Source organism: Podarcis tiliguerta (genome assembly GCF_965153285.1).
Source record: "Podarcis tiliguerta genome assembly, chromosome: 8".
Taxonomy (NCBI): domain Eukaryota; kingdom Metazoa; phylum Chordata; class Lepidosauria; order Squamata; family Lacertidae; genus Podarcis; species Podarcis tiliguerta.
The window spans coordinates 79,263,320-79,285,470 of record NC_139541.1 but is presented as its reverse complement, the minus strand read 5'-3'; the positions used below and the strand labels follow the sequence as shown (position 1 = coordinate 79,285,470).

General features: G+C 49.1%; 1 protein-coding gene across 4 annotated transcripts in view; it reads left to right on the top strand.

Moving 5' to 3' along the window:
* Window positions 1–22,151, top strand: part of NPAS1 (neuronal PAS domain protein 1) — a 96,206-nt gene that overhangs the window by 35,245 nt on the left and 38,810 nt on the right. For all 4 annotated transcript variants that reach the window (XM_083455016.1, XM_083455017.1, XM_083455018.1 and 1 more), the window contains one exon: window positions 10,768–10,841. In XM_083455016.1, the coding sequence (XP_083311142.1) occupies window positions 10,768–10,841 (74 nt within the window). The remainder of the gene's footprint in view (window positions 1–10,767; window positions 10,842–22,151) is intronic.

Here is a 22,151-nt window from a genome sequence, read left to right as displayed (position 1 = left end):
AGTTATTAGAAAGACTAACTCACAACTAATTTCTACGGCTAAACTGGGTTTTTTAAAGTGGCAGCAGATGAGAGATTACTTCACTTGACAATTCCGGGTATTATTTACTAACCAAAATCCAAAACTTTGGTAGCATTAGTTGCTGAAATTGCACTTTTAAGCTTGTGTCACAACTGAGTTCGAAGAATTCTTTTTACATCCTGTATCTTAATTCCAGTGAATCTGGGCCCACATATATTATGGGGAAAACAGCCACTTAAAAGTTCAATTAATTGTTCTACATGTTGCAAAGCATTTCCTTTTATAGATCACTGCTTGATCTTCCTCCCCCCACCTGCCAAAAAAAGCATTGAAAAAAAGTTGGAAACGTGTCAGTGAAATTTTCTGATTAACATCTCAACTGGAGTTTCAACAATTTTTGGAGTGGTTCTTTTTTTTAACGTCACAATTTTGGGGGGGAAATCTTCCCTCCATTGAAGGGCTTCGTTCAAGCACCTGAACCCACCTGCAAGGCACGCCATCCTTCAAAGCTGCAACGAGGTGTCTAATAAAGAAGCAGACATTAAAGATTAATTTCTCACAAACTCCCCAAACTTCATATTGAAGTCCAAATAATCTTGTTTGCACCTTTTCCTACATGATCACCATCTCACTTTTCATGAAAAACAGTAAGGGTTGTGTGTTCGGAACCCCTTCCTTTGCAGAGGGCTTAGTTAAGAGCATAGTCTCTGGTGAAATTAACAAATTCACTTTTTTTAAAAGAACAAAATGCATGGAAGCCAATGCTTCGCTGTGGAGAGAGGGATGAATCCAAGTTACATTTGGAGCGGCATTGAGAACAAGTTGAGATCTGCCTACCCTCTCCCGCTGCTTTAGAGGGAGCAAAGTTTCCTTGTTTTTCAAAAACTGGTTGTCCGTTCTTATTATGGCTTGCTTGCGAGCTTATTTCTTAGAGCCTCGGCAGCGTCGATGGTTTCAAACTTGCCAGCATCTCTCCACATTTCACACACTGAGGAATTGGCATGCTATTTCCCCCTCAGTCCCAGTGAACCCCTATTTCCATGCATTGCTGGCCAAATTTTTCATGTCCTTTTAGCTGTGGTGTCCTCTTTGCTTTCTGGATTTCCCCGACTCTTTAGTGAACCCTGTTTTTGACAGTGAGCAAGGGGAAAAAAAGTAATAATCACCATTATATTTTGTGTTGTCTTACACTAAAAAGCACCGATGGCATCCAAAACGATTCAGCTCTCCCTCGTTTTCTCCGCCTCCTTCCTTCCTCTGTCATCTGGTACCTTTCTCTTTCCCTTCATTCCTGCTTTTTTTTGTCCTCTGACACCTTGTCTAGTCTTTGCTTTCCTCTCTCCTAAATTTCTGCCTTCTTTTTCTCTGCCCTGTCTCTTATACCCCTCTCTCCCTCGCCTCAACTTCTTTCTCAGACCTCCGTCAGAGCTGCCCTCCTTTTGTCCTCTCAGCTGCCGTTCTTCTTCCATCCCCTCACATATTTCCATCCTTCCACTCACCTGCTTTATTCCAGCTGCTGCTACTGCTGCTGCTGCCTTTCCTAGAGGCCTTTGCAGCCGTTCTACCCCGCTCACGACAGAAACAGCTACGATGCCCTCTCTGCCCTCCTTCCTGCGCTGAAAATCTGCCCCGAGTTCAGCATTCACCCCTCATAGCTTTCCAGAACAGGAGCTTCAAAAAAGCAAAGTGGGCCTGGGCTGATATTCTGAAAAAGGACTGTGTCAGTCAGGGACTGATTGTGGCATTAGGAGTTGGCAACCCGTGCAGAGAGACCTGGAAATGGCTCCTGCTCTTTGCCTCCAGATCCTAGATCAGACATCCCCAAACTTGGCCTTCCAGCTGTTTTGGGACTACAGCTCCCATCATCCCTAGCTAACAGGACCAGTGGTCAGGGATGATGGGAATTGTAGTCCCAAAACTGCTGAGTTTGGGGGTGCCTGCCCTAGATTCAGGGAGATGTTGATGTGGCATCCCTGCTCCCTCCAAGTCTCACATCTTGCAGACTCTTACGGCAACTTCCTGACGCCCCTCCCCACCGCCGCCTTCTGCCATGATGGCATGCAAGCTATCCCACCGCAATGGCCATTTCAGCATTCTAGTCCTCAGCGTACTTCCATTCATTCATTTCGTTCAGCATACTTTCATTTCAATCATAGGGAGCCGGTCTTGGTGCAGCGGTTAGAGAATCAGACCCGGAGCCGGGAGACCAGGGTTCAAATCTCCGCCCCCAAACTTGGGCATGAAGCTCACTGGCTGAGACCTTGTGCCAGTCACTGCCTCTCAGCCCAGCCCTACCTCACAGGGCTGTTGTGGGGAATAAGTGTGGAGAAGGGGGAGGAGAAATAGGTACCGCCACCTTGAGCTCCTTGGAGAGAAAATTGGGAGATAAATGCAATAAATTTGAAGTGAAGTCTCGAAAGCCATAGAAATAGACTGTAAAATAGACAGAAGGCCCTTCTCCATAGAAAGCTCTCTTAGCAGAGGCACAGCTGTAGGATAAAAAGGTAAAGGGACCCCTGACCATTAGGTCCAGTCATGGCCGACTCTGGGGTTGCGGCGCTCATCTCGCTTTATTGGCCGAGGGAGCCGGCGTACAGCTTCCGGGTCATGTGGCCAGCATGACTAAGCCGCTTCTGGCGAACCAGACCAGCGCACGGAAACGCTGTTTACCTTCCCGCTGGAGTGGTACCTATTTATCTACTTGCACTTTGACATGCTTTCAAACTGCTAGGTTGGCTGGAGCAGGGACCGAGCAATGGGAGCTCACCCGTCAGTGGGATTCGAACCGCCGACCTTCAGATCAGCAAGTCCTAGGTTCTGTGGTTTAACCCACAGCGCCACCCACGTCCCTTAGCTGCAGGATAGAATATTATTATTATTGTTATTGTTATTGATAATAATATCCCGCCCATCTTGCTGGGTTGCCCTAGTCACACTGGGTGGCTTCCAACAAGCATAAAAATAAATAATAAAACATTAAACATTAATTGTAACAATCTGATCCAATATAAAAAGTCACAGTAAGTTTAAAACAAACAACTTATATCAAATAAAGCAGTACTTAATAATAATAATAATAATAATAATAATAATAATAATAATAAAAAAACAGTTTACACTTGTCAATTACAATAAAGAATTACTCGTCTATAATCAATAAAAATAACAGCAAATCGCAATGCACAAAACGTACAAAACCATGTAAAAGAATCAAATTGAGAAACGAGGACACGCATTTTATAATTTTTTTTTTTTAAAAACTATCCCTGAGCTCCTCTCTTCCCAGCTGCTGCTGCTGCTGCTGCTGCTGCTGCTGCTGCTGCTGCTGTTCTCAAAGTCATGGTCTGGGTGAGCAAGGAGAGTGGGAAAAGCCATTGCCTGCAGAAAGTCTCTCCCCCCTCAGTTCTAGTATTCAGAAATGTGTTATTGGAAAAGGGCCTATGCCTTTCTCCTGCCGTAGTAGTTCCTTCTTACATTCACATACCGCCTTTTCTTCCAAGGATCTCAAGGCTGTGTACAGTGGTACCTCAGGTTACATACGCTTCGGGTTACAGATGCTTCAGGTTACAGACTCCGCTAACCCAGAAATAGTACCTCGGGTTAAGAACTTTGCTTCAGGATGAGAACAGAAATTGCGCAGCAGCAGCGAGAGGCCCCGTTAGCTAAAGTGGTGCTTCAGGTTAAGAACAGTTTCAGGTTAAGAATGGACCTCCAGAACAAATTAAGTACTTAACCCGAGGTACCACTGTGCGTGGTTCTCCACCCTCCCCATTTCATCCTGTGAGGGAGGTTAGGCTGAGAGACACTGACTGGTCCAAGGTCACTCAGTGAGCTACACAGCCGAGTGGGCATTTGAACCCTGCTCTCCCAGGTCCTAGTCCAGGGGTCCACAAACTTTTTCAGCAGTGGGCCAGTCCACTGTCCCTCAGACCTTGTGGGGGGCTGGACTATATTTTGAAGAAGAAAAATGAACAAATCACTATGCCCCGCGAATCACCCAGAGATGCATTTTAAATACAAGCACACATTCTACTCATGTAAAAACACGCTGATTCCTGGACCGTCCATGGACCGGATTTAGAAGGCCTTAGTTTGCCTACCCCTGTCCTAGTCTGACACCCTAACCCAGGGGTCTGCAACCTTTAAGACAAAAAGAGCCACTTGGAGCCGTTTCCGAAGAAAAAAAAACTGGGAGCCGCAAAACTCGTCATTATAAAAATAACTTTTTTGTCACTTTTTTTTATTATTTCTTTGTTTGACCCCTCAGAATTACTCCTCCTCATAGAAATAAACGTTAAATTAACAAGTTACCTTTTTGTGTGTGTGTGTTCTTCACTCCCCTTCAAAACAGTGACCAGCGTACATGCCAATTACAATGTAGTGGGTGGGCGAGCGGGAAGGTGACGTCCGGACGGTGCGTGACTAACGCACGCACCGCCCCCATGCGACGTCACAGCCAGTACAGTGCCCGCCACAGTGGGGAGTGTCGGGGCGCACAATGCGCCTCCTCCCCTCGTTAGTATCCGCCCCGGAGCTGCGGCAAAGGTGTAAAAGAGCCACATGCGGCTCCGGAGCCGTGGGTTGCAGACCCCTGCCCTAACCATTACACCACCTTGGCTGTGACCACATGGCAGCCCTCGTGGAAGCTGATCAAATTAGGGTGCCTGGTCAACAGTTTTGTTGTGGTCCATTTCTGGGTCCCAGCTCGCTGGTTGGTGACCTTTGACGTGATGTGCTGACTTTTTCCTTCCACCTGTAGAGTCGGCTGTTTTGCTCCCTTGCTGATTCACACCGTATATTGATCACATTTCGAACCCGGGTCATCCCAGTCCAAGTTCACCATGCCAGCACCTCCCACTGTCTCTGTGTCTTTGCCTTTCAGAGGTTTCCACTAATAATAATCAAATGATATAAGCTGTGTGGACGTGGGTGGCGCTGTGGACGCGGGTGGGTAAAACCTCAGTGCCTAGGGCTTGCCGATCGTATGGTCGGCGGTTCGAATCCCCGCGGCGGGGTGAGCTCCCGTCCTTCGGTCCCAGCTCCTGCCCACCTAGCAGTTCGAAAGCACCCCTAAGTGCAAGTAGATAAATAGGTACCGCTTTATAGCGGGAAGGTAAACGGCGTTTCTGTGTGCTGCGCTGGTGCTGGCTCGCCAGAGCAGCTTCATCACGCTGGGCCACGTGACCCAGAAGTGTCTCCGGACAGTGCTGGCCCCTGGCCTCTTAAGCGAGATGGGCGCACAACCCTAGAGTCGGACACAACTGGCCCGTATGGGCAGGGGTAAAGGTAAAGGTACCCCTGCCCGTACAGGCCAGTCTTGACAGACTCTAGGGTTGTGCGCCCATCTCACTCAAAGAGGCCAAGGGCCAGCGCTGTCCGAAGACACTTCCGGGTCATGTGGCCAGCGTGACATCGCTGCTCTGGCGAGCCAGAGCCGCACACGGAAACGCTGTTTACCTTCCCGCTAGTAAGCGGTCCCTATTTATCTACTTGCACCCGGAGGTGCTTTCGAACTGCTAGGTTGGCAGGCGCTGGGACCGAACAGCGGGAGCGCACCCCGCCGCGGGGATTCGAACCGCCGACCTTTCGATCGGCAAGCCCTAGGCACTGAGGCTTTAACCCACAGCGCCACCCGCGTCCCTACGGGCAGGGGTACCTTTAGCTTTACCTTTAATATAAGGTGCTTGTGTTTTCTGGGCAGCCTGTGGTTGTCGTTTCCCCCTGCTTTATGGCTTTAAAAGCTGGCGATGTTGCAATCGTGTGTGTTGGTGGGGGGTGTATTTCTGTCCCCCTCCCCATATATTCCTCTTTCACTCTCCCCCCACCACACCGTACCCTTCTTTTCCCCGTAATCCTAGCAGCTTTCTAATTCTTACATTAAATGCTTTTAATTATAGGAGCATTCTGTCTGACCCGCGGGGTTATTTCAAGAGAGAAAAATGAAGGAATTAAAGAAAATGACAGAGCAAATTGCGGCAATTAGCGGTGCTGGTATTGTTCTGAGTGTCTGTCAAGGGAGTTCTCTGTTTGTTAGTTACAAGTAAATTCGTACAGATAACGGGGACAGCCATTATAAATGCCATCTCCGAGGCTGCCTGGCGCTGCAGCTATTTTTCCTTTTTTTAAAAAAAAAGAGGGGGAGAGAGAGAGAGAGAGATTTTCTTTGTAAAAATAATATTTCTCCTTGTAAAAATACTATTTCTCCTTGAAAGTGAGCTCTGATAATTGATTTCTCTTCCTGCCCTCCTTTTGCCCCAGTAAGTCCAGGATCATGGTTTTGTGGGTCTGTGTCTGCCTAGTCGAGCGTCAGACTGAAAGAGCCTTAGAGATGCAGTGAATGACCATTTGAGTTTGGGGGGCAGGATTTCACCCAGGGCTTAACCCCACAGCCTGCTTCCCATAGTTGAGGGCAAGCTGGGCGCTAGAGCCCTTTCCTTACACACAGAAACCCTCCCATGTCCATTTCCCCGGCATCTGCAGTTAAAAGGATGAGGTAGGCAGCGATCATAGGGACATGGGTGGTGCTGTGGATTAAACCACAGAGCCTAGGACTTGCCGATCAGGTTGGCGGTTCGAATCCCTGCGATGGGGTGCGCTCCCCTTGCTCGGTCCCTGCTCCTGCCAACCTAGCAGTTCAAAAGCACCTCAAAGTGCAAGTAGATAAATAGGTACCGCTCCGGCGGGAAGGTAAACGGCGTTTCCGTGCGCTGCTCTGGTTCGCCAGAAGTGGCTTAGTCATGCTGGCCACATGACCCGGAAGCTGTACGCCGGCTCCCTCGGCCAATAAAGCGAGATGAGCACCGCAACCCCAGAGTCAGCCACGACTGGACCTAATGGTCATGGGTCCCTTTACCTTTAGGCAGCAATAGGGATGTCTATTTCCTGCCAGAGACCACAGAGGGCTGCTGCCAGCCAGAGCCAAGTCCACTGAGCTTGACAGAATAACGGCATGACTCCCTGCAAGGCAAGCTTCACGTGTATGTATGAAAACCAGGTGTATAATTACAATTTTACTGAAGCCAAGTGGTGTCTCTGAGCATTTGAGGAATTGTAGAATTTGAATGGACGACGGGGGCCAATCTAGTCCAACCCCCTGCAATGCAGGAATATTTTACCCAACGTGGGATTCGAACCCGCGACCCCGAGAGTAAGAGTCTTATTCTGTACCAACTGTGCAACTGAGGAGTTGCGGGGGGGGGGGGTGCTGAGCTCCAAACCCTCATTTCCAAAAGGTTATATAGAATACCAATTTACACAGAGTCAAACTGTTGGTCTATTTTGCTCAGTATTGTCAACACCGGCTGGCAGCAGCTCAGGCAGGGGTTTATTCCTAGCTCCACCTGGAATTTGAACCTGGCACCTTCTGCGTGCAAAGCAGATGTTCTGCCACAGACTCACAGCCTTTCCGTTTCATCTGTGTCCCTTTCAAGCAAAGCCACCTGCCGACAGGCGGGTGTGGGTTTTCCGTAGTGTTTGCTGAGCCGGGGCAAGACTGTGGCACCGGGTGCAAATGATCCCCTTGCCACAGCAGTCTGGAAGCTCAAATCTGGAAGCCCGGCTGTATCCCACAGCCACTTATGCAGTGGCATCCCATTGACAGATGGGATAGAAGATTAGGGCAGAATTGCAAAATGCAACTTTCTCCGATTTTTAAGTTGTCGTAACCAGCACTGGGACTTTGCTGGCGAAGGGCAGGTGATAAATTTAATGAGTGTTAATTAATATGACTGACAAGAGTTGGGCAGACCCATTGACACTAATAGGAGAGGGGGCTCAGCATTTTGCCCAGTTCTCTCTCTCCCCCCCCCCCCCTTGTTGGCTTCAACAGGGCTGGCACAGGAAGATTCCCTGGTGGACCCTGGGTGTGCCCAGGGTTAATTGGCAGGTTGGCTCTACAGTTCTATGATTCGAGGTGCCATTTTGCTTGTTGTTGTTGTTTAATGGTTTAGTAGTGTCCGACTCTTCATGACCCCCTGGACCAGAGCACGCCAGGCACTCCTGTCTTCCACTGCCTCCCGCAGTTTGGTCAAACTCATACTGGTATCCTCGAGAACACTGTCCCACCATCTCGCCCTCTGTCGTCCCCTTCTCCTGGTGCCCTCCATCTTTCTCAACATCAGGGTCTTTTCCAGGGAGTCCTCTCTTCTCATGAGGTGGCCAAAGTATTGGAGCCTCAGCTTCGGGATCTGTCCTTCCAGTGAGCACCCAGGGCTGATTTCCTTCAGAATGGATAGGTGTGATCTTCTTGCAGTCCATGGGACTCTCAAGAGTCTCCTCCAGCACCAGAATTCAAAAGCATCAATTCTTCGGCGATCTGCCTTCTTGATGGTCCAGCTCTCACTTCCGTACATCACTACTGGGAAAACCATAGCTTTTACTATACGGACCTTTGTTGGCAAGGTGATGTCTCTGCTTTTTAAGATGCTGACCATTTTGCTACACCACCTCAAAGCACCAAACGATCCGGTTTCTGCCGAGGCAAACTCCCGGCAGATTTTTTCGAACTCCTCCCAACCTGCATCAAAACAGCCCCAGGAATTCAGAAAGGTGGCGGAACAGAAGCCATCTTTTTCGGGCTCTGTATGGATTTCTCTAAGGGCCTCTCCTCTTGGCATCTCACAGTTGGGTGTCCTCGTCCGCAAGTCACCCCCCCAACACCCCCTCTCTTTCGGCCCCTGAGCCAGGGAACTTCACTGCAAGGGAGTGAAGGGGCTGAAAGGAAGGTTAAGCCGGGGTCTTGTGAGCTTTTCAGCTTTGCTGGGGAGCAGTGAATGCGGAGCTGATAAGTATTCTAATCCCATCTCCCAGGAATGTGCAGAGCACAATGGCAGGTCCTCTCTCTCCCCTCCAGACTTCCCCCTCCACACCCCCAGGGCTCTGTCCTTGTCTCCCCCCAGAGTGAGTGCCTGGTTCTTGCTTGTGTGCGCTCACCACCCCAGAGCGGGGTTTGTGCAAGCATCAATGTGCACAGATGCACATGCATGTAAAGAGAGGAGATGTGGATGACAGGCTTGGTTTATTGTTGTTGTTGTTTTGTATGTCCCTGTATAAAATTGTCCCGGAATTGAGATGCAAATGCCCCTCTTAGTAACAGCTCTTGTTTTGCCAAATTACTTGGTAAATCTCTCTCTTTTTGTAAAAGATCTCTGTCTCAGGCTTCTCTCCTCTTCTTCACATTTCCCTTCTACCTTTAAATTACTTCTGGAAAAGAATTCCAACCTTTCTGCCCCCCTTCCTCTTTCTTCTGTTTTTTTTTGATAATGTTCGGGGCTTAAGAATTTGCTCTTTGGTGTCCAGAAGAAGCTGTGGGGAGGAGGGTCTCTCTCTGTAGCTGACCTCTAACCCCGTGGTTCAGTCGCTTGAGATGCTTTCTTGCCTTTGAGCAAGATGGATAAGGTTTAGGATTGACATGCTTATATACAGACCTTAAAACACTTGATGGCTGATGGTCTACAAGCCGTCCTCAAGCACTGGCTGGGCTGCTGTGATATCACAGCATGCTCACTGCTGAACGAAGGAAAGGCCTTCGAAAAATGAGGAGGTCGGTGTGTGGGAAAGATTATATTTGCACTTCATTTATTTATTGTGGGGACAGGTGGGGAGACTGAAACTTTGGTTGTCAGTCCCTGATCATTATCCCCTGAACAAATATAAGATGAAAGAGAGTTTTTCCTCCTCCTGCTCCTCCTCCTCCTTCTTCCTTTTTTTGGAAGTGGCTTCCTGACCTCAGAGATGTGGAGTGGGATCAAGAAGCAGCAAGGGGATCTGTTTATGTTCAGAAGTACACTCTCCTTTGCAAACGTAAGCAGGAAGTAGCTGGTATCCTGTGGATTAAACCAGGGGTAGGCAACCTAAGGCCTGTGGGCCAGATGCGGCCCAATCGCCTTCTCAATCCGGCCCGCGGACGGTCCAGGAATCAGCGTGTTTTTACATGAGTAGAATATGTTCTTTTGTTTAAAACACATCTCTGGGTTATTTGTGGGGCCTGCCTGGTGTTTTTACATGAGTAGAATGTGTTCTTTTATTTAAAATGCATCTCTGGGTTATTTGTGGGGCATAGGAATTCGTTCATATTTTTTTTCAAAATATAGTCCAGCCCACCACATGGTCTGAGGGATGGTGGACCGGCCCACGGCTGGAAAAGGTTGCTGACCCCTGGAGTAAACTCTCTTAGGACAAATCTCTTGCTGATGAGAGAGATCTTCAGTTCTGCAATTCCAGCTTTAGGGGGGTGGGGGTGAGTAAGCTCCGTGCTGGAGCCAAACTTGCAATATGTGTTGCGGTTATTGTTGGGGTCCAAGAAGGATCTTCCAGGGCTGGGAAATTCCACATTCTCCCAATAATAATAATAATAATAATAATAATAATAATAATTTATTATTACCCCACCCATCTGGCTGGGCTTCCCCAGCCACTCTGGGCGGCTTCCAAAAAAATATTAAAATATTGTACTACATCGAACATTAAAAGCTTCCCTAAACAGGGCTGCCTTCAGATGTCTTCTAAAGGTCTGGTAGTTGTTGTTCTCTTTGACATCTGGTGGGAGGGCGTTCCACGGGGAGGAACTTTGCAAGTTCTCAGCCTCTCGAATCCCTGCCCTCCTGCTCACACCATGAGTTTCAATGCCATGGCACCAGCAGCTTCTCCTTGGCAAGTGTGGAGATCAGGGAGCCAAATACTGGGTGGTGGGGTGTCCAAGGCGTGACCTCTCTGATAGCGGGTTCCTTCTCTCTCTCTCTTTGACAGCTGCTGGCCGGAGGAATGTGAACACCCTGCTAACAGAGCTCTTTGAACAGCACTTAGGGGGCCACATTCTACAGGTGAGTACGGCTCACGTGACCTGCCTGTCTCTTACTGGTCTGACTCTATTTGGCAATTATCTGCAGGATCTGATTTCTTTCCGCAGGGCCTGTAAGACAGAGTTGTTCCGCCTGGCCTTTGGCTTGGAATCAACTTGATCCCCTTCCCCTCTTTCCTTTTTCCTTTCTCCTTCTGTGATGGAACTCCTATTTGGGGACTTCCCTGGCTTTTTTCTGGCCCACGTAGGACCAGTCAGGATAGTTAGCCTTGGTGAAGACTTGACATTTTAATCCCCAAAAAAGTTTTGGATTTGAGTTTCTACTGAAATGAGGCTGCATTTTAACGTTGTATTTTAATCTTGTTTTTAAGTGGTATTTTAATCCATTGTTTTAATGCCTGGTGTTAGCCGCTCTGAGCCCGGTCTTGGCTGAGGAAGGTGGGGAATAAATAAAATTATTATTATTATTATTATTATTATTATTATTATTATTATTTAATTACTGTGAAGAGCCAATGAAGTCCAGATTCTGTCTGATCTCCCTCACATCACCTGAAAGATTCTTCTCCTTCAATCTCTGGGCAGGCTCCGCCCCCTTCCTGAGCCACCATATTGCATTGAAATTCCACTAGTGCATTTATTTGGTCCCCCCCCCCCCCCACTTTTTATGAATTGGTATCCTGGCTTTCAATCCTTTTTTTTTTTTTTTTTGTCAAACGTATTTTGCAGAAAATCCTTGAGGCATCCAATTCTGAAAATAGTAATGCTACTTTTTTGTGAAGGGAGGGAAGTGAGCTTGCTTGCACAGTTTTTCCCTCTTGTGGAGTTTTGTGGCCAGGCGGAAGCTAGCCAATTTCCCCCTCCATTCGATACGATATCAGACGATAATCTTTATTGTCATTGTCCCATACAGAACAACGAAATTTAAAAAATCTACATCAGACATTCAAAACCAACAAGCCTGCTATCCCAGCTATCCCAGCCTGGTTAACCCACTAAGAACTCTGATACCCCATAATTAAATACAGTATACTCCCACAGACACTACATTAGGTAAAGGTAAAGGGACCCCTGACCATTAGGTCCAGTCGTGGCCGACTCTGGGGTTGCGGCGCTCATCTCGCTTTATTAGCCGAGGGAGCCGGCGTACAGCTTCCGGGTCATGTGGCCAGCAGGACTAAGACGCTTCTGGCGAACCAGAGCAGCACACAGAAACACCGTTTACCTTCCCGCCAGAGCAGTACCTATTTAGCTACCTTGCACTTTGACATGCTTTCCAACTGGTAGGTTGGCAGGAGCAGGGACCGAGCAACAGGAGCTCACCCCGTCATGGGGATTCGAACTGCCGACCTTCTGATCAGCAAGTCCTAGGCTCTGTGGTTTAACCCGCAGCGCCACCCACGTCCGACACTACATTACGCTGCGTTTAAAACCAAAATTGCATTTGGATAGAAACTGTTTCTCAGGCGGCTAGTCCTAGTCTTTATAACCCTGTACCTTCTTCCAGAAGGCAGAAGCTGAAAGAAATCATTTCCGGGGTGCGCACTATCCTGCACTATCTCTGCAGCTTTCTTATGGCACCTGGAAGCATAGATTTGACCCAAGATGGGAAGAGTGCACCCAATTATTCTCTCTGCAGTCTTTACAACCCTGGACAGCATCGTTTTTCCCCTGACCATGCAGCTCCCAAACCACACACAGAGACCATAAGTTAATACACTCTCAACAGTACAATGGTAAAATGCCATCAACATGTCCTTTGAGAGATTATTTTTCCGGAGGATTTTCAGAAAATATAACCTCTTCTGTGCTCTCTTCATCAGGTCTTTACTGTTTTCTCCCCAGGTTAGGTCATCTCTCAACTCCATTCCCAGAAATTGAAACACCGAGACCTGTTCCGCACCCTTCCCCTCAATAATGAGTGGCTGAATGTTCATGCCACCTATTGTTACAGCAGAACGTTTCCGGTGCAGGGAGCTGTGCCATTTTGGTTTCCTTGTTAGGAGTTTATGGGTCTAAAACTCGACTGCCTCTCCTGGTATGCCCCACAGAGGAACCTACGGTCTGCAAATAAAAACATCCTGAAGTTCCCAGGCCTCAGAGAGGTTAGGCTGGCCTCAACTAGAGCCAGGGCTTTCTCGGCTGTGGCTCCAATCTGGTGGAACGCTCTGTCACAAGAGACTAGGGCCCTGCGGGACCTGACATCTTTCCGCAGGGCCTGCAAGACAGAGCTGTTCCACCAGGCCTTTGGTCAGGGCGCAGCCTGACCCCCTCCTCTGGCAATCTGTACAGAGTCTTGCTCAATAGTTGCCATCAATTTGATTTTAATTAATTTTTATAATGAAAGGTTTTTAGAATGTTGGATTATTTTGATTGTTGTTAGCCGCCCTGAGCCCGGCTTCGGCTGGGGAGGGCGGGATATAAATAATTTTTATTTTATTTTATTATTATTATTATTATGTCGCACAAGGCTTGGAGTCAGGGTTGGGAAGCCTTGGGCCTTACAGGTTCCATCTCCCATCAGCCTCAGCTAGCATGACCAATGGTCAGTGGTGAGGCAAGCTGAGGTCTATCAACCTCTGTAAGCCCACAGTTTCTGGCTCAGAGAAGGAGTCTACCGCAAAGCTAAGCAGGAATGTTCATTATCTCTTCCTGGGAAGAATAGAAAGCTCCTGATTTCCACAGTGACCCAGGCAAGTCCAGCGCCCCCCAGTGGCTAAGCGATGCCACGACGCTATCCATGCATCTTTCGAGGCTTGACATTTTGAGGGCAGGCACCGGTGAAGCCGACGGATCGGGCTAATTATTTCTTGAGAGCACTCATTACTGCTGTCTCCTGGGGCTGTGGGCTAATTATCAGAAGTGGCATATGGTAATATTTTAAACAGCAATTTATCAATCCCCAGCCGATGGCTGCCCTGGTTGCACAGCCTGGCTCGTGACAGCTGAGGGGAAGTGTGTGAGCAGGGGAACAGACCCTGCGTGGCATCTGTGCCCCACAAGCCCACACACATGAATGATCTGCCTCGTCATGTTTCCAACAGGTCCCCCCAAATCTGGATGTGGTTTAATCTGTAGCTTTTAAAATCGGAGTCCAGTCCTGTGCTACGTAAATGGTGTTTGCTCATTTCATCTTTCTAACAACCCTGCAAAGTAGGCTAGACAGAGAGAGAGAGATTTGCTCAGAGAAGTCCCATTCAAATTAATGCACTGTGGTCACGTTCATTCATTTGACTGGGTCTCCTCACAGTACGGCTAGTGTTAGGTAGCCTCACCTGGTAGCAGTGCAGCCACAGATCCACACTGGAAGAAATATTTATTTGTTTCTTCACACTACTGGAAAACTTTGCTAGGGAAGCTATTGAAGGACTAAGACGCTCTGGAAGAAAATTGAGTTGGGCGCTCCCTGTTGATGCACGTAATCAATTACCGTATTTTTCGCTCTATAAGACGCACCAGACCATAAGACGCAGCTAGTTTTTGGAGGAGGAAAACAAGAAAAAAATATTCTGAATCTCAGAAGCCAGAACAGCAAGAGGGATCGCTGCGCAGTGAAAGCAGCAATCCCTCTTGCTGTTCTGGCTTCTGGGATAGCTGCGCAGCCTGCATTCACTCCATATGACGCACAAACATTTCCCCTTACTTTTTAGGAGGGGAAAAGTGAGTCTTATAGAGCAAAAAACACAGTAAATGCAATTCGTTTACTTTAATTACATGCTGTTTGCAAGCCTTTACCTTATAGGGCAGATCGGGTACTCTGCTAGCCTCTTTGGTGTGGCTGGCAGCGGTCAGGTTTGGCCTTCCTTCTACCTTCTGCTACCTCAGCTAATCACGCAGTTTCACTTCATTTTAAAGCCCTTTCAATAGAGGCATGTTCTTGCCCCTTCTCCTCAAGGAGCTGTCAGAAAGAGAGAGAGAGGAAAGGAAAGGAAAGGAAAGGAAAGGGAAGGGAAGGGAAGGGAAGGGAAGGGAAGGAAGGAAGGAAGGAAGGAAGGAAGAAAGAAAGAAAGAAAGAAAGAAAGAAAGAAAGATAGATTCTGGTTTCCCCCTCAATGTTTCCAAACGCTGTCCATCGAAACTTGGCAGGGAAGATGATGATGATGATGATGATAATAATAATAATAATAATAATAATAATAATAATAATAATAATATTCTTATTTATACACCACTCATCTGGCTGGGTCTCCCCAGCCACTCTGGGTGGCTCCCAACAGAATGTTAAAAACGCGATAAAAGATCAAAGATTAAAAACTTCTCTAAACAGGGCTGCCTTCAGATGTCTTCTAAAAGCCAGCTGGTTGTTTATTTCCTTGACATCTGATGGGAGGGCAGGTGCCACCACCGAGAAGGCCTGATCCTTTCTCTTCCCAGGGGTCCCTCTCTTTCCAGAGACCCTGAGCCTAGCCCACCTCACCTCCCCGTTAGATTCTAGCTTGCCTGTCCAGCCCCCTTCTCTTTACCTGCCCCACCCTGCTTAAAACGACCACCCAGCTTTTAAAACCCTGCCATTTTTCTTGGGAGGGGAAAGGCTGGAGGCAGTTCGACAGCTGTTGACCCAGGGCTTGTCTGCACCATAGCCTGAGAGCAGCCTGCCATCATTGCTGTGCATTTGACTCACTGATTGGGACAAACTTGGGACTGGCAGAGGGTGTGGTGTGTGTGTGTGTGTGTGTGTGTGTGTGTGTGTGTTAGGAGAGGACTTTGCTTTGCTCTTTTACAAAAAGAGGCTACGAGAGTCAATCCAAGGTTTAAATTGAGCCAGGATGACACTTTCCTCTTTCCAAAATTCTAACATTGCAACCTGTTCATTGGGGTTTTTTTGAGCCTCGTCAGAACAGGTATTCCCCACCCCCCACTCCAGGTGAGATGTAAAAAGGAAAACGGTCTCTGACGATATGTTGTTGTTTGTTGTTGTTTAGTCATTTAGTCATGTCCGACTCTTCGTTACCCCGTGGACCAGAGCACACCAGGCACTCCTGTCTTCCACTGCCTCCCTCAGTTTGGTCAAACTCATGCTAGTAGCTTCGAGAACACTGTCCAACCATCTCGTCCTCTGTCGTCCCCTTCTCCTTGTGCCCTCCATCTTTCCCAACATCAGGGTCTTTTCCAGGGAGTCTTCTCTTCTCATGAGGTGGCCAAAGTCTTGGAGCCTCAACTTCAGGATCTGTCCTTCCAGTGAGCACTCAGGGCTGATTTCCTTCAGAATGGAGAGGTTTGATCTTCTTGCAGTCCATGGGACTCTCAAGAGTCTCCTCCAGCACCAGAATTCAGATCTGCCTTCTTTATGCTCCAGCTCTCACTTCCATACATCACTACTGGGAAAACCATAGCTTTACCTATACGGACCTTTGTCGGCAAGGTCTCTGCTTTTTAAGATGCTGTCTAGGTTTGTCATTTTTTCCTAAGAAGCTGGCGTCTTTTAATTTCATGGCTGCTATCCAGAGTTGGAAGGAGAGGCTCCCTTCCCCTCTGCCTCTGTTTCAAATCAGCCATAGCTAGGGGTGTAAGGAAAGCACTGATTTCTGATCCGCTCTGCATTTGTTGCTGTCCTGCTTCCGGGGCGGGGGAATGTTGTTTGCCTTGCTGTCCTCTGTGGTGGAACTTCGTGTAATTAACTACATGCTTAATGATGTTTTCATTACGTTCCCCCCCCCCCCCCGCCCCAATTCATGTCCGTGCAAAGGAAGCAGAATGCAAATGAGGTGGAGGGGAGAGCAATCAGTTGCGTGTCTTTTGAGGACTGAAAACAACAGCGACTATAGATCCTATTTGCCGGGTGCATTTTTGTTCTGGACACGGGACTAATAAGTGAATCTTGGCCATTTCCACATCCCTAGCTGTTACCTCCCATGCTGAGAACTTCATCTCCTGCTAAGCCACAAATTGTTGAAGTGTAGCCTGCAATTAACTCATTTCTGAAGGCAACAAATTGTCTTGCGCAGGGGTAGGCAACCTAAGGCCCAGAGGCCAAATGCGGCCCAATTGCCTTCTCAATCCAGCCCGCGGACGGTCTGGGAATCAGCATATTTTTACATGAGTAGAATGTGTCCTTTTATTTAAAATGCACCTCTGGGTTATTTGTGGGGCATAGGAATTCGTTCATTCCCCCCCCCCCCCAATATAGTCCAGCCCACCACATGGTCTGAGGGACGGTGGACCGGCCCACGGCTGAAAAAGGTCGCTGACCCCTGCTCTTGCTGGATCAAGCTGTGCGGCGCAAGCTCTTTTTTCCAACAGGGGGAGCCCAATTGCTGCAGGAGATCACCAGCAGGGCATGAAGGCAACAGCCTACTACTGCTGGCTGCCTTCCTGTAATTAACACAAGAACCTGTATCCTACGAGGTTGCTCTGCTTCTGCCTGGGAAGCTACTTTACACTGAGTCAGGTCCTTGGTCTGTCTAGTTCAGCCTTGCCTACACTGACTTTCAGCATCTCTCCAGGGCTTTAGAGAGGGCTTTCTCCCAAGTCCTACCTGGTAGAGAACCTGGGGGGGGGGGGCCTTGCTGAATGGGAAGCTGATGCTGTACTTCCCTTCTCCTGCCTGGAAACAGAGCTCAGAACAACACACACATCTTCCTCTCACTTTTGTACACCACTTCTCGCTGGCATCCGTCTGTCTCGAGAGACAATGGAGTGTGCCTTCAGGGGTGAAGTCAAACCGCTGGGTTTGCAGCACCAAAGTGACCCCCCTGGGACACAAGCCTGGGCAGTGTGTATGGGGGTCCTGGGCTGCCCAGATGACATGACACCCCTCTCGGCCACACCAATGTGGTCCATAGGAAATCAGTGTAAGACGTTTGGCATCTTCTTGGCTGCAGGTGTTGCCGGAAGGAGGCATTCAAGGTGCCACCAAAAACCCCTTTTGGACTCCATTCTGGATTCATGTAGGGTTCACTCCCGAGCCTTTTCTTCTCTCAAAGATATCTCGCAAGGCAGTGGAGGTTTATGATCAGAGTTTTCCGTCCCCTAGATGGGCTCCCTTCCCAGGTGGATGAGCCCCATCTGCCCCTCTTCTACAGAACGTGCAGAAACCGCCTTCCTGACTGCTGGACCCCATACACCACACTTTGTCGTTGTCGTTTAGTCATGTCTGACTCTTCGTGACCCCCTGGACCAGAGCACGCCAGGCACTCCTGTCTTCCACTGCCTCCCGCAGTTTGGTCAAACTCATGCTGGTAGCTTCGAGAACACTGTCCAACCACCTCGTCCTCTGTCATCCCCTTCCCCTTGTGCCCTCCATCTTTCCCAACATCAGGGTCTTTTCCAGGGAGTCTTCTCTTCTCATGAGGTGGCCAAAGTCTTGGAGCCTCAGCTTCAGGATCTGTCCTTCCAGTGAGCACTCAGGGCTGATTTCCTTCAGAATGGATACGTTTGATCTTCCTGCAGTCCATGGGACTCTCAAGAGTCTCTTCCAGCACCAGAATTCAAAAGCATCAATTCTTCAGGGATCAGCCTTCTTGATGGTCCAGCTCTCACTTGCATACATCACTACTGGGAAAACCATGGCTTTAACTATACAGACCTTTGTCGCCAAGTGATGTCTCTGCTTTTTATTTTTTCCTGCTTTTTCTCCTTCATGGATCACTGCCTTGCCATGCCGAAGGGGCTTGAATAACTCACAGAAGCTATGAGCTATGCCGTGCAGGGCCACCCAAGATGGACCGGTCATAGTGGAGAGTTTAGACCAAACGTGATCCACCTGGAGCAGGAACCGGCAATCCACTCCAGTATCCCTGCCAAGAAAACTCCATGGACAAAGACAACAGGCATACACCACACTAGATGTCTCTATTTCTGGGCATAGTGCACTGGCCTGGCAACACACTTTTCCTGAGTTGCTGATTCAAAGGGAACCTAATTTTGCCCGCGGCCAGAGCAGGTGCGAAGAGGCAGGAGCGAAAAGGCGAGCAAGCTGGATCAATTGAGTTAGAGGATTCTGCGCAGAGGGAGAACGAAGGTCTTAACCTTGTTTGGCTCCTTGGCCAGGTGTGGCGGCTTCCTTTCCACAGCCCACTGTCTCCAGCTTGAGGGCTTGGTTTTTTTTAAGTGTGAGAGGCTAATTCAGGTTTATTTGGAAGCAATCTGATTTGGCCGCTGGTGTGTGTGAGGAGGGGGCTACGTATAGGGAGGGTGAGGGGGATGCAGATGTTGTGCCAACAGCTGGCTGACAGAAATCACTGCTGTGGGGGGCAGCCCTCCATGTGCAACCTTGGAGGGAGTGCCATAGCTCCTCTCAGTGTAGTGGAAGCTGCTTGCTGGACTCTGCTTTTATAGGAACAAGGCTAATCCTCCCCCTTTTGGACTCTCTCCTTCCTCTGCCAGCACTGTTGTTGCCAGAACGATTTGTCTTTTCTCGCTGCTCTGACCATGGGATGCAGGCCTTAAAATCCCTCTCCTGGCTTCCTGACCGCTCTCGGATCCGGCAACAAGCCCCTTTGTCCTTCCCTCCCATGTGACGCGGCAGAAATCCCATGGAACGATGCAAGGAATAGAGAAAAGCGAATGTGGAAAAGTTTGTCTACCTCTCTCGTAACTCCCGGAGCTCGTGGACATGTGAATGTTGGGAAGATTTGGGAGAGATAGAAGGAAGCCTTCACACTGGCAAAGAGTCAGAGCATGGAACTTGCTCTTGAAAGAAGTAAGAATAAGAATAAGAATAAGAATTTATTTATACCCTACCCTCTCCAGCCAAGACCAGGCTCAGGGCAGCTAACACCAGCTATAAAACAATTGATTAAAATACAACTTAAAAACAAGATTAAAATACAACATTAAAATGCAGCCTCATTTCAGTAGAAACTCAAATCCAAAACTTTTTTGGGATGAAAACGTCAAATCTTCACCAAGGCCAACTATCCAGACTGGTGCTACGTGGGCCAGAAAAAAGCCAAGGAAGTCCCCAAATAGGAGTTCCATCGCAGAAGGAGAAAGGAAAAAGGAAAGAGGGGAAGGGGATCAAGTTGATTCCAAGCCAAAGGCCAGGCGGAACAACTCTGTCTTACAGGCCCTGTGGAAAGGAAGCAGATCCTGTAGCCATCAGAAATCAGAAGTAGCAACGGCCACCAGCTTAAGGTAAAGGTAAAGGGACCCCTGACCGTTAGGTCCAGTCGTGACCGACTCTGGGGTTACGGTGCTCATCTCGCTTTACTGGCCGAGGGAGCCGGCATGCAGCTTCCGGGTCATGTGGCCAGCATGACTGAGCCGCTTCTGGCGAACCAGAGCAGCGCACAGAAATGCCGTTTACCTTCCCGCTGGAGCGGTGCCTATTTATCTACTTGCACTTTGAGGTGCTTTCGAACTGCTAGGTTGGCAGGAGCAGGGACTGAGCAACGGGAGCTCATCCCATTGCGGGGATTCGAACCACCGACCTTCTGATCAGCAAGTCCTAGGCTCTGTGGTTTAACCCACAGCGCCATCCGTGTCCCAGCTTAGATGGCTTCAGAAGAGGATTGGACAGATTCACAGAGGAGAATAAGACTATCGATGGCTACGAGCCACAAACAGCAATCCTCTGCTTCCATGTTTGGAGGCAGCAATAATTCTGAATCCTAGTTGCTGGAAACCACAGGAGAGGGTTCTTGTGCTTAGATCCCACAGGCATCTAGTTGGCCGCTGTGAGAACTGGATGCTGGACTAGATGGGCCATGGGTTTGATCCAGCAGGCTTCTTCTTATCTTCCTACATTCCAGGACCCCCATGGGCTTGACCCACCCATCTTTCTGCTCCTCTATCCTTTCCCCTTGCTGCTTCCTTGTTGCATCCTCAAAACACCTGCCTAGAATCCATCAAGACTTCCTCCCAGAGCTAGCCAGCTGCATTGCTCAGCTGGTGAGCTGGCCTGTGGGTCCTTGACTGCCTCAGCCTCTTAGAGCGCCCCACCTGCTGCTTCTCCCTATGCCTCAGAGCCCTTTGTGTTCATGGAGACAGGGGCTGCTCTGGCTCTGGGTCCTGTGCACTGGCCTCCATCCCCTTGTCATTCTCCATCACCCCATGAGTAGTTTCCTACACCAACCGCTCCTTCCCCACCTCCCAGCTTGCCCCCTTGTGCCCCAAGTCCTACACCCCTCATCCAGATCCTCTTTCTCCTTCCTGTTGTCCTGCCAGTTCATGACACAAACGAAGCTTCTCAGTGGTTTGTCTTTTAAGGATTTGCCAGGGCCCAGAGCCTGGGAGAGAGAGAGATTTCTGTGCTCTCAGACTCTGCTGAGCAAGTTGCCTGTTTGGAGCTGTCCGTGGTACTGCAGCTTCTTACCTGCTGGATGGGAAAATATTGCTTCAGGAGACCTCTCCTCCCAGCTCTTCCAACCCTTCCTTGAAGCCCCTGTTTCCTGTGAAGTCTTTGGCACAATCCCTCCATCCTCATGCCTGGGAAGAAGAGTAGAAGAGTTTGGATTTGATATCCCGCCTTTCACTCCCTTCAAGGAGTCTCAAAGCGGCCAACATTCTCCTTTCCCTTCCTCCCCCACAACAAACACTCTGTGAGGGGAGTGGGGCTGAGAGACTTCAAAGAAGTGTGACTGGCCCAAGGTCACCCAGAAGCTGCATGTGGAGGAGTGGAGACGCGAACCCGGTTCCCCAGATTAGGAGTCCACCGCTCTTAACCACTACACCACACTGGCCTGGGGGCTCTTGGTTGCCTTGGCCTGCCGCTTCCATCTGCCCCAGCCGGCATGGCCCGTGGCTCAGGGACCTTGAACGCCGTTTGATCCCTGGTAGGTAAAAGTAAAAAAAAGTTAAAAAGTTAAGTCCAGCCAAAGGCGACTCTGGGGTTGTGGTGCTCATCTTGCTTTCAGGCCGAGGCAGCCGGCGTTTGTCCACGGACAGCTTTCCGGGTCATGTGGCCGGCAGGACTAAACTGTTTCTGGCACAACGGAAACCAGAGCGCATGGAAACGCCGTTTACCTTCCCGCCGCAGTGGTACCTATTTATCTACTTGCACTGGTGTGCTTTAGAACTGCTAGGTTGGCAGGAGCCGAGACAGAGCAACGGGAGCTCGCCACGGTCACGGATTCTTCAGGTGACGCTGCCAGCCAGGTTCATGCCCCAAACCCCAGACAGACACTGCTGCCAGCCAGTTTAGGCAGTACAGAGCAGGATGGAACCCAGTGGTCTGTACCCATTATGCCAATAAAGTCTGAATGAATGAATATATGTACCTGTAGCTGCCTGTGTTCTTAGGGGAAAAGCAGAGTCTGGAGTCAGTGCGGCCTGCTTGCTCAGTAGCTGGTGAGAAGTGCTGCGGGGAGGTTGGTCCACTGATGTGGGGGGCAGGGGACCCACAGAGAGCTCCTTATCCCAGTGAGGGGCCCCCAGAACCTGCAGCCTACGC